Raw genomic sequence first — 14,984 nt, forward strand, 5'->3', positions numbered from 1 at the left:
GCAGAAAAAAAGCACGGAAATGAGAATCGTATTCAAGGATGGATGGGGGGTGTAGTTTCATTCAGAAGAAGGGCAAAAGGCCGAGGCAGAAAAACTAATTTGTATGCGGAAGGCAGCGGGTGTCGCCAACGGACGGACACTCGTTCTGTCGGACGTTTTGTTTTGCTTTTGCCATGGACGCGGCCAAAATGCGTAATCTGTTTCTTGCCCCAACGTGGGCACTGTGAGTGTGGCTTTATGCGAAAGTGCCAAAGCGCAGGTGACGACGATGACGGCGACACTTTTTCTGCGAAAGTGTGACAACAGCGGAAGGCTGTCGCCACGGGCAGAAGACATTAGTTATCCATGTGGGTGGGAGGATGGTAGGTCAGGGATGTTGCCCTTTAAGACTCATTCAAAGTCCATGGGCGTTGAAAATCGTTAAGAACTCATTATCCATTTGAAATGTAGACTAACAAAGAGTGGGATTATCAAGAGGGTTACATAAACATCATATTGTCTTGTAAGTCTTCTAGAGAATAACTTTATTCTCATTAAATTCCAGGTGCTCTAAAAATCTATTTTATTTCTTTACCAATTTCACACCAAAAGAAATAAAATTTAAATGTATTTTCAAAAGAACTTGATTTCTAGAAATTTAATTCAAACATCCCAGACATAAAAGAACTCCAAATCCTGCTGTTCATAACGTTCATCGTCAAACAATTGCGCAAATTAAAACATTTTTAATTAAGGCAAATATAAAAAGCGTTACAATTGTCGTGTAAACAAATTAAGACTAAACTGGCGAACAACTCGCTGACGATGCTCATGAGGACTGGGGCTGAATAAACAAAGGAATAAATGATTAAATAAATAAACAGCAGCGGGAACGGTAACAACGTGGTAATCAAATCATTTACAGAATAAAGGCAAATTAGGGAAAATTGTATGAATTGTGCTCCCGACATCCACGCATCAAGAGCAGTGGCAGCGGCGAACATTTTGCGATGATTTCCACTTGTTAATGGAAAAGCAACGCCGGCAGCAAACACGCACATGCCACGCCCATTTAATGTACGCCCACGACTTGGTCCCCAGCATTTATTGCGCCCAGATGTATGCTATATAATTTTTGTATTTTTCGCGAGCAACGAGAACATGCATTTTTGAATTTCGTCAGGGAATCATTAAAACGACAACATTTAAATACGAAAAACGACAATGTCATTTAAATTTCCATCCTTATTTTTTATGCCCCTAATAGGATTTTAAATAAAAAAAGCGTTAAAATGTAAAATATTCATTTATTGCAGAAAAAAACTTAAATAAATGTATAAATATATGTTATACAAAATTATAATAAATATATAACAAATTATAGCATATAATATTAAAAAGAACGAAATTTTTGGGTTTCAATGCTATTATTTTGTATTCTGCTGTACATTTAATGCAATATTCCAATTTTTATATTTTCTTTTGTAAGAGTATTCATCGTTTTCCTTGCAACTGTATGTGTGTGTACTTTTGTTGGCTCAAATATTTGGTGCTCCTTATTCAGTTATGTTTTTTTCGTTTTGGTTGTTCCCTTATTTTGCTTTTAAAGCGTCCAAATTGTGTAAAGCGTCTGTTATGGCCTTTTGGGGTGCTGATTCAGTTTGAGGTTCCTTGGGGGTGGGCTTGAATGCTCTTTGTGTGCCATAGTAAGTGTATGTGTGTGTATTTATGGCGTCTTTCGCCCTCAATTTCATTTGCAATTGAATTTGGGATTACTTTTCATTTTTGCTTGCGCATCTCACACACACTCGCACAGAGAGCAAAGGCCACAAGTGGCTTGAATGGGTCCATGCCAGTAATTGGGAGACGAAAGTGGGTGGTGGGCTTTGGGGGGCGGTGGTGTTGTGGCAAGCAGGATGAAGTAAGGGAGTTGGAGACGAAAGCCCAGCTACAAAAGCCGCTTGCATGTCTGAACGTCGTTTGTCTCCGACTCAAGCTGAATTTTTCCTGCTCCGACTCTTTATTTTACACCCAGTAAACTTGGTATTTTTCGGTATTTCTGACTCTATAAGGTGTATAATTTCTAGATCAAGATTAACTTTCGATCGAGTTAGGTCCGAAGAACACAGTAAACACAAAAACTATAAAAGCAACCATATTTATTTTGCAATTTTGCTCAGTTTAAGTGCATTTCAAATTAAGCTATCGTATCGTATCGTAAAATATAAGCAAAATAATAAATGTTTAACATTAAATACGGGTTCTTAATAAGTTTAAGTAAAGGTCTTTGGTTTGGCAATAGGTACAAGGTATATTTTAGTGTTACCATCATTTTTTTTTTTTTTTTGTGTAAGTCTTCCAGGACGACCAAACCCAAGTTGCCCCTCCGACTGGCAACGGAAGTTGTAAAATTCATAAGTCGAGCGAGCGCGCGCGTGGCTTTTGTTCAATTGGCGCAACAAGAAAAAGGACTACAAAAAAATACATATAAAATAAAATAGAAATGCGCCAACAAAAAAACACGTAAAACATCGAAGAAGTAGTGAAAAATCTTGTACAAGTGCAAGCGTTGATCTGAACTCCAGTAAAAAGATAACACAAAAGTGCACTTTAATCTTTGTGCAGAAATCTCGACGAGGCGCTGGGCGATGCAGTCAAAGCCAAAGCAAAATATGATTGAAGTGTCGCCAGGGGGAGGGGGTGGGGGTGTGAAGCGGCTAAAGGATGAGGAAGCAAGGAATGTGTGCCACCAAATGAAGCCAGTGTCGAGTGCACTCAGAAATAAAACAAATGCGACTCTGAACTTTCCTTTTAAAAATTGTTTTTTATTACATTTTCTTCTTTGAACACAAATGTATTGTACTTTGCACAAAAAGGGAAGGCATTTTTTTTTAGTTGACCCCATATGTGTGAATAATATTAATAATATTTAGCAGTTAGACATTTTTTTTGGTTTTAAAATTATATGTTTAATCCTCTGTTGGAGTAATAAAATAAGTGTTTTAATTAACTTTCAAAAGTTTCCAATGCTTTTTGAATAGATAGCCTCCCTTCCTTTATTGTTTTTTAATGGTATATTTTATATTTTAAACTGTTTGAATCCAGATTTATATTGCTTTTCTGACTGTAGAAAAAAGAAGTTGTCGTGGAGCAAAGGAGCAAAGAAGGCGAACTGGATGGCGGGTTCCGAAGAGGGCGCAAGGCAAAAAGCAGCCGTTGAGTGGCACGGAGAAATTGGAAAAATTAAATGTGCCGGAGACGCGCGCTCTATTACGCTGGCGATGGCGACTCAACAGCTGTTGATTGAAATGGGAAAAGGGCGGGGGGCGTTTGAAGGCGAATTGGGCTTGGATTTGGGGTAGGGGAGATTGTGTGGAGTACATGACACTGTCGTCGGTCAAAACGAGCGAGCTGGCATGGCATAAAAACCGAAAATCAGACAACATCTTGGGGTTGGCTTGGCAACATCAGATACCGATTGAATACGGCCTCTTCTTTTCTACACTCGAAATCTCATAAGAGCGGCAGCAACAATAAGGCTGCTGCCCTAAAAGTGGGAAAAACGAAAAGAAAATTCAGGCAGAAGGCGATGCAGCAAAATGAAATAAAAACGGGTCATTGGAGTAAGAAGCGGCATGCAACAAAATAAAACATAGCCAGGGATATAGAAGGCAGCAGCAGCATACTCGAGGGGTTGCCTTTGATATGCAAATTGCATGCCTCTGTGGATTTTGTGGGGCCTTCCAGGAGAGCGGGGCATTTACGGAAGCTGTGCCTGCTGCGGCTTTACTGGCTTCTCGAGGGTTTACGTATTTAGTGGCTCCCTCCTATGTCTATGGGTAGGGCTTTTCCTGGAGCAACATTCCACCTGCATCCACGACCCGCATACACTGTCGAAACTTTTCAAATAAATCTAAATATTACTGTGTCTTACACATAATAGAATATAATCTAAAGAATAATAAGAACTCTAAGAACTTTCCCTTCTTACTTTATTTATTAATATTTTGTTCATATGTTTCAAGGTCTGTTTGATTTGACTTGATCTTTTAAACCGAATAAAATTTTATTATTATAATTGCACAAATATAAATATATATTATAATTTTTTTTGTTGGTTTTTTTTTTCACTGAACTGAATTTGGCGTAGGTCGCGTGCTTGGCGGGCAACGTTGCCATCCTGCACTGAAGTACGACAACGCCGCCAAAATGCTTGTAATAAAGACAAACAGTTTGGGAATGGGTAAATAAAAAGCGAGCGCGAAGAAAACGAAGAAGAATAAGCAAATGCATAATGGTAATGGCACGGCAACAGCAACAGAACCCAACAACTTTACACCGCCCCCGCTTACTTGACACAATAGCATCAGCCAAATAAAAATTTATAGCTCCACTGAAAGCTGCAACGTAGCTACTGGGAGTTGGGAAGCTGGGAGCTGACTGAACTGGACAGCGGTCCTCGTCCTGGCGCCAGGATGAATATCCTCGGTATGCCAGTGCCAAGAAAATAGTGCCGGCGAAGAGGGGAAATCCTGTTGCCTTGTTATGACTTTCGAGCGATTCGTTTGCTGGCTGGCCAAGAGGGTTCTCCAAAGGGGCTTTGTGGAATGCTGAGAGGGTGTCTGAGAAGCATTCAAGCGAGTGGCATAAATGATGTTTAATGAAAAGTGCAAAGTGTCTTCGATATTGCAACCGTTGCATTCCCTTCTTAAATGCGTTAAAAGTAACAAAGTCTACTTTATTTTCTTTTTGACAAAGGAAGGGAAGGTAAAAGTTGAATAGTTTCCAAGTTTTTGGTGCAAGACTTAGGCTTTTAATAAATTAAATAAGTAATTACGGGGCTTTTAAGGGGCTTTTAAAAAAATTATAAATGTGTTTTAAAAGTGTTTTGTTTTTTAACAACAATTTTTAAAGGTATTATTAAACAGCAAATAAAAAATATATTTCCGAAGAAACGACACTTGTAAGCGGGACAATATTTGCTGTTACAAAAAATATATAAATCAAACGTTATTAAAAAGAGTAACTCTTTTATGCATTCAATACATCTCTTTATTCCATCAGTCAATTGATTTAATGAAAAGCTACGTTACTCGAATAAAAAGAATTACTTTTGTAACATAATTTCATATCTGGTTAAGTTTTATTAATTTTTCGCTTAACTTAAATATTCGTTTCATTGCCCCAGATTCGGGTAGTTCTCGTAACTCTGAAGATTATTCTGGAAATGAATGTAAATGGCTGGAGCAATAAAACTCTCGCAGCTTTTAAAAATGTGCACCACTCTGCGGTGCAGTTCTTTATTCCCTTTTCCGCCCTGTTGCATTCCCCTTTTGGTTTATTTAATGTTGACAATCGCGATGAGGGGTAAAAACGCGAGCGAATCGCGTGCAAAACGCGCCCTCCGATTGTGGATAAAAAGCAGCAGACCGCGTTTCCCTGGCTGCGCTTAAACAATAAAACAATAAATTTTCATTACCGGCTAGCGGCTATTAACAGTTTCCGCTGGCCAAGACAATGCTCCGCCAGGAGCCCGACAAAGCTGTAAATATAATTGTTGATACACTTTTAAAGTGCAGCAGGCGCCAAAGGAGTATATGTACTCCTCCCCCTTTTACTGCGATTTTTCAAAGCTTCACTTTTTCATTTACACCATTTACTTAAACATTTGACTTTGGCATTTGCATTAAAATTTTTTCGTATTTCGCATCTGCGTGGGGATGCTTTTAATTACATTTTTGTGGCTTTCACTTGGTAGGTCATAAATAATTTTCCCATTGAATTCAGTAAGATGAGGAAGCCCCAAATGCTGGACTGCATCAGCAAATTAACATTCCTCATTCTGACCCTATTTTTTTTTTTGTGTTTTTTTTTTCTTACCAACTTACTTCCCGCATTCATTCTGTGCTTTTGTTCTTCTTTGCAGGTCACGTGGCCGGCTGCGGCATCACGGATGAGGTCTCTCAGTGGATGGAGAACATACAAAATTCAGCCGTCGAAGAGCTGCCGGAGCCCATGTCAAAGGACTACCAAAAGCTCCACCGGAAGCAGCTGCACAAAAAGTCCGCCCCACAGCAGCAACAGCAGCAGCAGCCCCATCCCCATCCGCCCAAGAAATACATCGGTGGCGATGAGGATTTCAAGTATCCCCATCAGAAGTACACGAAAGAGGCGAACTTCGCCGAGGGTGCATTCTACGATCCTTCGACCGGACGTCGCCTGGGCTCATCCGCCAACGTGGCCGACTGGCATCAGCTCGTCCACGAGCGAGTGCGTCGAGCCACCGACGGAGGAGGTGGGTCCGGTGGCTCATCCGCCGGATCTGGACGCGGTCGTGAGGACAACAAGAATACCTGTTCGCTCTACATTCAAACGGATCCATTGATTTGGCGCCACATACGCGAAGGCATTGCCGATGTAAGTACCTTTGTATTAGCCATGTCTTATTGTTTAGGTACAAAAGATTTCGAAATATATTTAAATGAAATTTTTTGTGTAAAACAAATAAAAGCAGAATACACAAAATGGTTGGTTAATTCGCATGTTAGTTACAGTTCTAAAATATTCGAATCTAAATTTCTACAAAAACTTAAGCTTAGTATTTAAACTCAATTGTATTTTAGTTAAAATTGTAGAAAAAGCGGCACTAAAGATAAAAATTGTGGGTGTTGAGAGCAAGAGAGGCACGTGCCCCAAATTGAATAAAAAATAGGAGAACCATGAATTTTGCAAATTTTTACGAGCCAACAGACTTCTCATGAAAGTGAAGTACACATAAAACAAAAGGAGGCACAAAATTAATGGGATGAGGATGTTGGGGCCCATAGACATCATAGTTGCAAGGAATTTTTTGTATGTACATTTCATGTTAAAAGATATTGACTGGTGCCCTACACAATAAATTGAAGGTTCTGTTGTAAGGGGCTCTTGATTCAGTGGTTCGTAGAAATTTGTAAAATACCTGTGAAAAAGAAAATAATAAAAAATCAATACATTTTATCGTTCACAGAGCCGACAAATTAAATTAAAATGGCAAGGGAATTTCTTTTATTAATGTTGTCCATTCATTTGTAGCAATTTGTCTTTGCTTGCTAAAAGAAAAATATACATTTCGTTGACTACATTTTTTTATCTTCTAACTTGGTATGGTTGTACATAATAATGTTATGCTACAAAAAATTGTTCACTTCAATAGCACTTTATAGAAAAGAATATCCAGTATAAGTCTGAAACAAATGTTCAATACAAACATGAATTTGTTTACCTACTTATTCAGCGAATTTTCACGCTCCATAAACTCGAACCCTTTTGTCGCATTCCAAAGAATTGCCTACTTTTCGGGGCATCTGCAGAGCGAACAGAGCTTAGCAATCATCCAATCATCTGACCTCCTTCGGTTCGTATAGCGTATGCAATCAACCGTTATGGCCCGCAACCGTGTTACACCACCCACCACCCACCGCCCGCAACTCATCTTCAGTCCCCCCCCTCACCCATTTAATGCCATTCTTTCGCCGCACTTTTATGTTTACGTTCATTTTTTCGCATTGTACGCGAGATGATGTCGACGTCAACATCCTCGTCACCAGAGTGCCAGCCTTATTTCCGTTTCCGCCCACGCCCACTCCCTCGTCCTTGCAGCCGCCCTCCTTGTCTTCGCTTTCTCCTTTCTCTCTTTTTCTCACGTGTGTTTATTTGCAATGAGTTTTGCATAATTCGCGCATTTGTTTCGCTCACTCTTTCCACGATTCTCTCTTTATTTCAAGCTTTTTTCCTCCTGTTTTTGTTCGCGTTTTTAAATCCATGCAAAGAGTATTTCAATGTTTACTTACTAAAGTAGAAAGTATCGAACTTCCAAATATATCTCATATTAATTGAAAGCTATTAATAATTGACAATAAATTGGACAATTGTTCAATAAAATTTTTCCGTATAAGTAATGTTTCTATAACTGCAAGGGAATATAAACTTCGGTTTTTTAAAGTTTCACTTCCATTCTCGTCTGCCATTGTTTTTGTCTTTTGCGCCCCGCGGCATTTTGATTTTTGAGCCAAAATCGGTGGGAGGCTGATGCTCGGATCCGGATGTTTGGGGAGTGCGCATAAAACCTTATAAACTTCAGCTGAAATATTCTTCGGGCTTAGCTGAATTTGCATTTTTATACAAATATATTTGAAGAGTGTTTTGGTGGGTGGGAGTTGGCATGGATTGGATTGGATGAGCTACAGATGAAAGGGGCGTTTGGGGTTGTCTTTTTTGTTTGTCTGGCGTGGGAGGGAGTTTCGGACCCATTTACACAGATGTCAGGCGCATTTCCGCTTTTCAACGCATTGCGGTTTGAGATTTTTATTACCTCATCCCCGAAAAAGTCAAGAGGTTTCACGTTAATTAAATCTGTCTACCTTGTCGCTTAACAAATAATTATTTTTCAACTTCAAATTAGAATTTTGAGAGAAGGGTTTGCAGGCTTTTCCTTAAAACGTAGTCCGAAACGAAGTCCATTTATATTTCAAATGTTTTGGTAATAATTTAACTTACAAATTTATTAAAGCTTTAACTTATTTATTTTTTGGAAATTATCTAACTATATAGATTACATTTGTAGGTACTAACAGTAAAATACTTTTCAGTATTGAATAGTTAAATAGGGCCCACCGTTCTTTTGGGGGGCTTTGGGCGAACTGAACTCAAAGCCAGCGTTAATTTTTTGTCAACACCTTATAACTGCGCCATTTTTGGTTACAGCACGATCGTGGAAAAAGGGACGAGGTGGATGTGAAAACGCGTGAGGAAATCACATCGCTGATTGCACATCACGTGACGGCCGTTAATTACATTTACCGCAACACAAAGTTCGACGGACGCACCGAGCATCGCAACATACGCTTTGAGGTGAGTACACAGCGGGAGTCCGGCGGACAAACAATGATGATGAGATAAGGACAAAGCGGCAGGACCCGCCCCACAGTACGCCTGACCACAACCGGACATTGGTAGCTGGTTAAACCATGTGTAGACGGGTCTTTAGTGCAGTCTATATTAAAGCACAATCCGGGTTTCCTAGATTACAGTTCTTGTGTCATCCGCGACTAATTGATTGCGTTAATTGAGCCGCAATAATAAAATAATGTTTCTGAAAAATGCAGGTCAATATTTCACACTTTCTGATTGCAAAATATTACGCATTCATGTGATTATACACTTTTAAAGTTTCCTTTTATGTGCATATTTTAATTAAAGAAAAGAATCACAATTTAAATGTTTGAGTTATAATCTTTAATTGAGCTATAATTATAATGTATAAATTATAAGGAACTCATGCTAAATATATAAACATTAAATAGTAAGAGGAATATTATCATTATAATATTACACTTTAGTATATTGAAAATATAAATATGCAGTACTCTCTTTACTTTGTATTTTACTAATTTTTGTATTTTATTATGTTATTTTTTGTTTGCTAGGTGCAACGCATTAAGATCGATGACGATTCGGCGTGTCGAAATTTCTATAATGGTCCCCACAATGCCTTTTGCAATGAGCATATGGATGTCTCGAACTTTTTGAATCTCCATTCCCTGGAAGATCACTCGGACTTCTGCCTGGCCTATGTGTTTACCTACAGGTGGGTTATTGGCTAGTTACATTATAATTAATCGTTTGACTGATTGTGACTATTACCATTTTTACAGAGATTTCACAGGCGGCACTTTGGGTTTGGCCTGGGTTGCGAGTGCTTCGGGTGCCTCTGGTGGAATTTGCGAGAAATACAAGACTTACACTGAAACGGTTGCCGGACATTATCAAAGCACCAAGCGATCCCTTAACACGGGCATCATCACCTTTGTGAACTACAATAGTCGGGTCCCACCGAAGGTATCGCAGTTGACGTTGGCCCACGAGATTGGGCATAACTTTGGATCACCTGTGAGTTTTCAAATAAACTTAATTTCCGATTGGAATACGAATAAACCAAACTCTTGAATTGCTTAAGTTTTGTATACTTACCCCTTTAACTTTGTTTTATATCTTTCTTAGCACGATTACCCGCAGGAGTGTCGCCCTGGAGGTCTCAACGGCAATTATATTATGTTTGCCAGTGCCACCTCCGGAGATCGCCCAAACAACTCAAAGTTCTCGCCTTGCTCCATTCGGAATATCTCTAATGTCCTGGACGTCCTGGTGGGCAACACAAAGCGGGATTGCTTCAAGGCTTCGGAGGGAGCCTTCTGCGGCAATAAGATTGTGGAGTCTGGCGAGGAGTGTGACTGTGGCTTCAATGGGGACGAGTGCAAGGACGATTGCTGCTACCCGCGTCTGATTAGCGAGTACGACCAGTCGCTGAACTCCAGTGCCAAAGGCTGCACCCGTCGGGCCAAGACGCAGTGTTCCCCGTCGCAGGGTCCCTGCTGTTTGCCCAACTCCTGCGCCTTTGTGCCCACCAGCTACCACCAGAAGTGTAAGGAAGAGACGGAGTGCAGCTGGTCGAGCACTTGCAACGGAACCACCGCCGAGTGTCCGGAGCCACGTCATCGGGATGACAAGACCATGTGCAACAATGGTACTGCACTGTGTATGCGGGGTGAATGTAGTGGATCGCCATGTCTGCTCTGGAACATGACCAAGTGTTTCCTCACGTCGACCACGCTGCCGCACGTCAACAAACGCAAGCTGTGTGACTTGGCCTGCCAGGATGGAAACGATACCAGCACCTGTCGCAGCACCAGCGAGTTTGCTGAGAAGTATAATATCCAAAAGGGTGGCATTAGTCTGCAGCCGGGATCCCCTTGCGATAATTTCCAGGGCTACTGTGATGTGTTCCTCAAGTGTCGAGCTGTGGACGCCGATGGTCCACTGGTGCGACTGAAGAATCTGCTGCTCAACCGGGAAACTCTACAGACGGTGGCCGAGTGGATCGTCGAAAACTGGTATTTGGTGGTGCTGATGGGTGTGGCCTTTATCGTGGTCATGGGAGCCTTTATCAAGTGCTGTGCGGTGCACACACCCAGTTCCAATCCGAAAAAGCGGCGAGCTCGTCGCATCAGCGAAACTCTGAGAGCTCCCATGAATACGTTGCGAAGAATGGTACGGTTTTGAAATAACTTTGTTGAGAGTAAGGTAATTTACACTGAAATATTGCAGCAACGTCATCCCAATCAGCGAGGAGCCGGACCTCGAAGCATCCCACCGCCGGCCCACGAGGCGCAGCACTATCCCCGCGGCGGCGATGGACGCAGTGGTGGTGGTGGCGGAGGAGGAGGTGGGGGAGGGGGTCGCCACGGTGGCTCGCGGTCGCACAACCAATCGCACCCGCACGATTGGGATCGCCAGCAGGGCGGTCACTCAGTCGTACCACTGCCCACCGGCGGCAGTCACTCCAGTCGCAATTCGGCAGCGAATCAGGCGAGAAGGAGTGATGGCCGTGGCACACGCTCCACCAGCAGTGGCCGTCCACAGGCGGCTTCCAGCGGAGGTGTTGGAGCCACTAGCGGAGCAGCGCGATCACATGGCGGGTATGGAGCCGAACAGGCGATACCAGGTTCCATTGGTGGTGGTGTCCAGGCGGCCATTAGCAGCGGCGGTGTGGTGGCTCGGGCCCAGCTGCCGCTGCCATTGCCGCCGCCCAATGCACAGCAGCAATTGCAAACGCACCAACAACAACAACTACAACTACAGCAACCGGCAATTTCGCCGCAACAGCAACCACAGCAACAGCAAGCGTTCTACACGCCGAAAGGTGTGTGTCCCCATTCTCCACAAGAGTGAGCCCTGAGTCGGTAGTTTTGCCCCCAGACATGCTCCTCATTTTCTCAAATTGTTTTTTCCCCCATTTCCCAGTTTTTTTCACGAATTTAATTTGTCGTTTTTCTTTTCGTTTGCGAAACGCTACAAATTCAGAACTACCACCACGCAATAAGTCCCGATCATCACGTACCAACAACACCTCCAACACCACAACCACCAACTCATCCACAGCGGCAGTCGGCAGTGGGTCGGGATCGGGATCGGGGGCGGGCAGTAGTAGTAAGAGCAAAAGCGGGAAAAGTGCCAAAGCCAAAGAGTCAAAGTCGCACAAGTCGCAGCAGCAGGCCAGCAGTCGCAGTAGCAGCAAGGAGAAGGCCGTCAAGCCAGTGCGCCGCAATATTGTTTATTAATGAGTGGATCCATCAAATTGCCATACAGAACACTGAAAGACAGACCCCGAACCCCAAAAAACCAAAAAACGCCCGCTGCTAGTCATCGATCCATAAGCTGTTGCTTCCCATCCACCACCAAACACAAAAAAAAGATATCAAAATGATAATTCTATTAACCGAAGCAATTGGTATGACCTTTGTGATTTTTCCCCAGTTTATTTTGGTTTGAGACCCCACTTTAATTTTGTTGGATGTACTTTTGTCCCTGTTAATAGTTTGGTCGTACTTTTCTCCTCTTTCACCTGCATGTGACATTTCCCCTAATATTTTTGATTTTGGTCCCCTTAGTGCCCCATTTTCGTTTTGTTTTGGATAATGTTTTTGTATTGTTGTTGTTATGTTTTTGCATGTGCATTTAAATGGTTTATTTAACACTTATATAACTCCTTATTAATCAAATATTGGTGATTATAAAATCACGTAAAAAGGGTTTAATGGGGTTATAAATATATGATATATTAATCTTAAGAACAAAAGCATTTTTTAAATCTTTATTTTATATGTTATGATAATGATAAAAATATTTTTAAATTTTTTAACTTGAATTCTGTTTATCTCCAAAAAAAAAACGATAAATAGATTTATAAAATGCTAAAACACATAATTACTAACACAACTTATAAGGAATGTTGAAGTCCATTTAATTTTCTGATTACTATATTTGATAAATTTGTTTCCGCTCTTAGGCGTCGCGCCGCCGCCGCTACAAGTAAGCTTTAGTCGGCCGACATCGTTGCATGAGCAACAGCAGCAGCAACACCATCTGCAACAGCAGCAGCAACTGGAACCGCAGCAGCAACACGCCTACGCCGATGCGTATGCGGCCTTGGGGCGGGGCCAATATGAATCCACTACGAGGGCGCCCAACAATAGTAAAGTTTGACAGCCAAAAGTGGCAATGGAGCGCCATAAAAGGCCAAAAGCAAAGCGACTCAAGCAGCAGCAACAACAACAGCAAACAACACAGCCCAAACAGCAACAAAAGCAACAACATAAATCAAATGAACTCAAATTAAATGTAAATGTAATTTTTATGCTAATTATTTTTATTTAAGCAATGTTTGTATGCCACATAGGAAAACCGCCAGAAAAAAAAACACAAAAAAATGGAGACAAATTTCATAAAACAGAAAAAGCTAAAAGTGAATGATATTTTTGATTAATAAATTGAAACGAAAAATACGAATGCAAATTATGGTTAATATAAATAATTAAAAACGGCAACATGCATAATACATATAAATCGAAAAGTAAATATATACATTTGTATGTATATATTTATTACGCATACACAAATATTAAATAGCAGCAGCCACAAAAAATTAATATGATACTTGAAAAGAAAAAATTATGTTTAATTGAATGGGAAAAGCATTCTATATGTTGGTGAGATTTCTAAGTGGGAAGCATGAATAAAAAACTTGAATCACAAAAATGTGTTTTGTACAAAAAAATTAATGAAATAAAAACAGTGCGAATTAATTAAGCGACATTAAAAAAAACGGAAACAACAAAGCATTTAAATTGTATTTATCTGTACCGAAGGCTAAATGTTTATTTAAAGCCGTCAAAATTGCATTTGTAAACTAGCAAACAACCATGAAAACCAAAAAGTATAAAAACCAGAAATATTATATAAAAGAGCGAGACTTAAAACTTATGGTGGAAACAATCCAATATTTTTAATTTGTTGCCAAAAGCATTTTTCTGTACAACTTTAGAACGTCGCTTTGATTGTTTTCCGTATATATTTTCCTTGTGCAGAAAAAGCAAACGAAGTAACTAATTTTTATATTTCACGTATTTTTACTATCTTAGGTAAAATTTTCTATTGTCAATTTTTATTAGTATTAGGTTTAAAGCTTTATGTTTTAGCAATCTGGTAGCAAGACCACCACTGATTATGTTTAATGTTATCTATCATATATGTGTATATCTGCCAACATTAAAATCTATTTTTATGAACGTAGGTCATGTACATGTGAGTCTACGTGTGCTTGTAATTACTTTGTTGTAGTCTCATAGGTTACTAGTTTATGTTTTTTGTTTTTGTCTGTGTTTCGTATTTGCATGCTCAAAGATGAAACGTGCAACTCACGGAGTCCCGACTGATGCACTACTCCAAGAAAAGACATTTATAGGATGGAAGTTATTTGATTATTTCGTTGAAATACTTGTGTTATTTCATTTAACATCCAGATTTTAAAATATGGTTAAAAAAAAGAATTCTCAAAATTAAATGTATCCCGTGTTCTTTGATAGCTTATTTTTAATTCCTGCAGGACTCAACGTAAAAGAACATCTTCAAACTCTTGTAAATAAACTCTATGAAATATATATAAATATAAATACTAAAATATACTCTAAGGAATAAATTAAAATTGAATTGCATATACAGAAAAAGCAAAATAAGTTTACAAAATAATTAAATTACATAAATTGATATATGAAGTATGTATTCAATTCAAATTGACAAGTGAAAAATGCAAAGAAACGAAACAAACACAAGGCGAACAAAGCAAAACTATGCTTTTGATTTTTCTCAAACAACATAGTAAACAAAGAACAAAAACAAAAAACATTTAACTATTAATTTAATTAAAATAAATAAAGAATTAATTAATTGACTTTAAGTAAACTAATTAATTATGATTATGGAACAAATTTCTTAAAAAAGAATGAATGAATATGAGAAAAGATAATAAAAAACAAGAAAACCTACTATTTTATAAAATAATAAATGTGTTTTTATTCATATAGCAAATATCGCTTCAAACCTGGTTGAATTAACGAATCTTCATCGAT

General features: G+C 39.7%; 1 protein-coding gene across 4 annotated transcripts in view; it reads left to right on the plus strand.

The window, feature by feature from the left end:
* The window catches only part of LOC108051878 (disintegrin and metalloproteinase domain-containing protein 10), an 86,633-nt gene extending 73,584 nt beyond the window's left edge, over positions 1-13,049 (plus strand). For 3 of the 4 annotated variants that reach the window (XM_017134139.2, XM_017134142.2, XM_017134140.2), the window contains exons 6-12: positions 5,906-6,396; positions 8,725-8,871; positions 9,447-9,607; positions 9,675-9,909; positions 10,021-11,067; positions 11,125-11,719; positions 11,881-12,241. In XM_017134139.2, the coding sequence (XP_016989628.1) occupies positions 5,906-6,396; positions 8,725-8,871; positions 9,447-9,607; positions 9,675-9,909; positions 10,021-11,067; positions 11,125-11,719; positions 11,881-12,137 (2,933 nt within the window). In that variant the 3' untranslated portion in view covers positions 12,138-12,241. Of the gene's footprint in view, positions 1-5,905; positions 6,397-8,724; positions 8,872-9,446; positions 9,608-9,674; positions 9,910-10,020; positions 11,068-11,124; positions 11,720-11,880; positions 12,242-12,865 lie in introns of those variants that run through there. The other variant, XM_017134143.2, reaches the window with a different exon arrangement.
* The last annotated feature ends 1,935 nt before the right edge of the window (positions 13,050-14,984 follow it).

The sequence above is a fragment of the Drosophila rhopaloa genome, unplaced genomic scaffold (assembly GCF_018152115.1).
Source record: "Drosophila rhopaloa isolate 14029-0021.01 unplaced genomic scaffold, ASM1815211v1 contig_2, whole genome shotgun sequence".
In the NCBI taxonomy this organism is placed as follows: domain Eukaryota; kingdom Metazoa; phylum Arthropoda; class Insecta; order Diptera; family Drosophilidae; genus Drosophila; species Drosophila rhopaloa.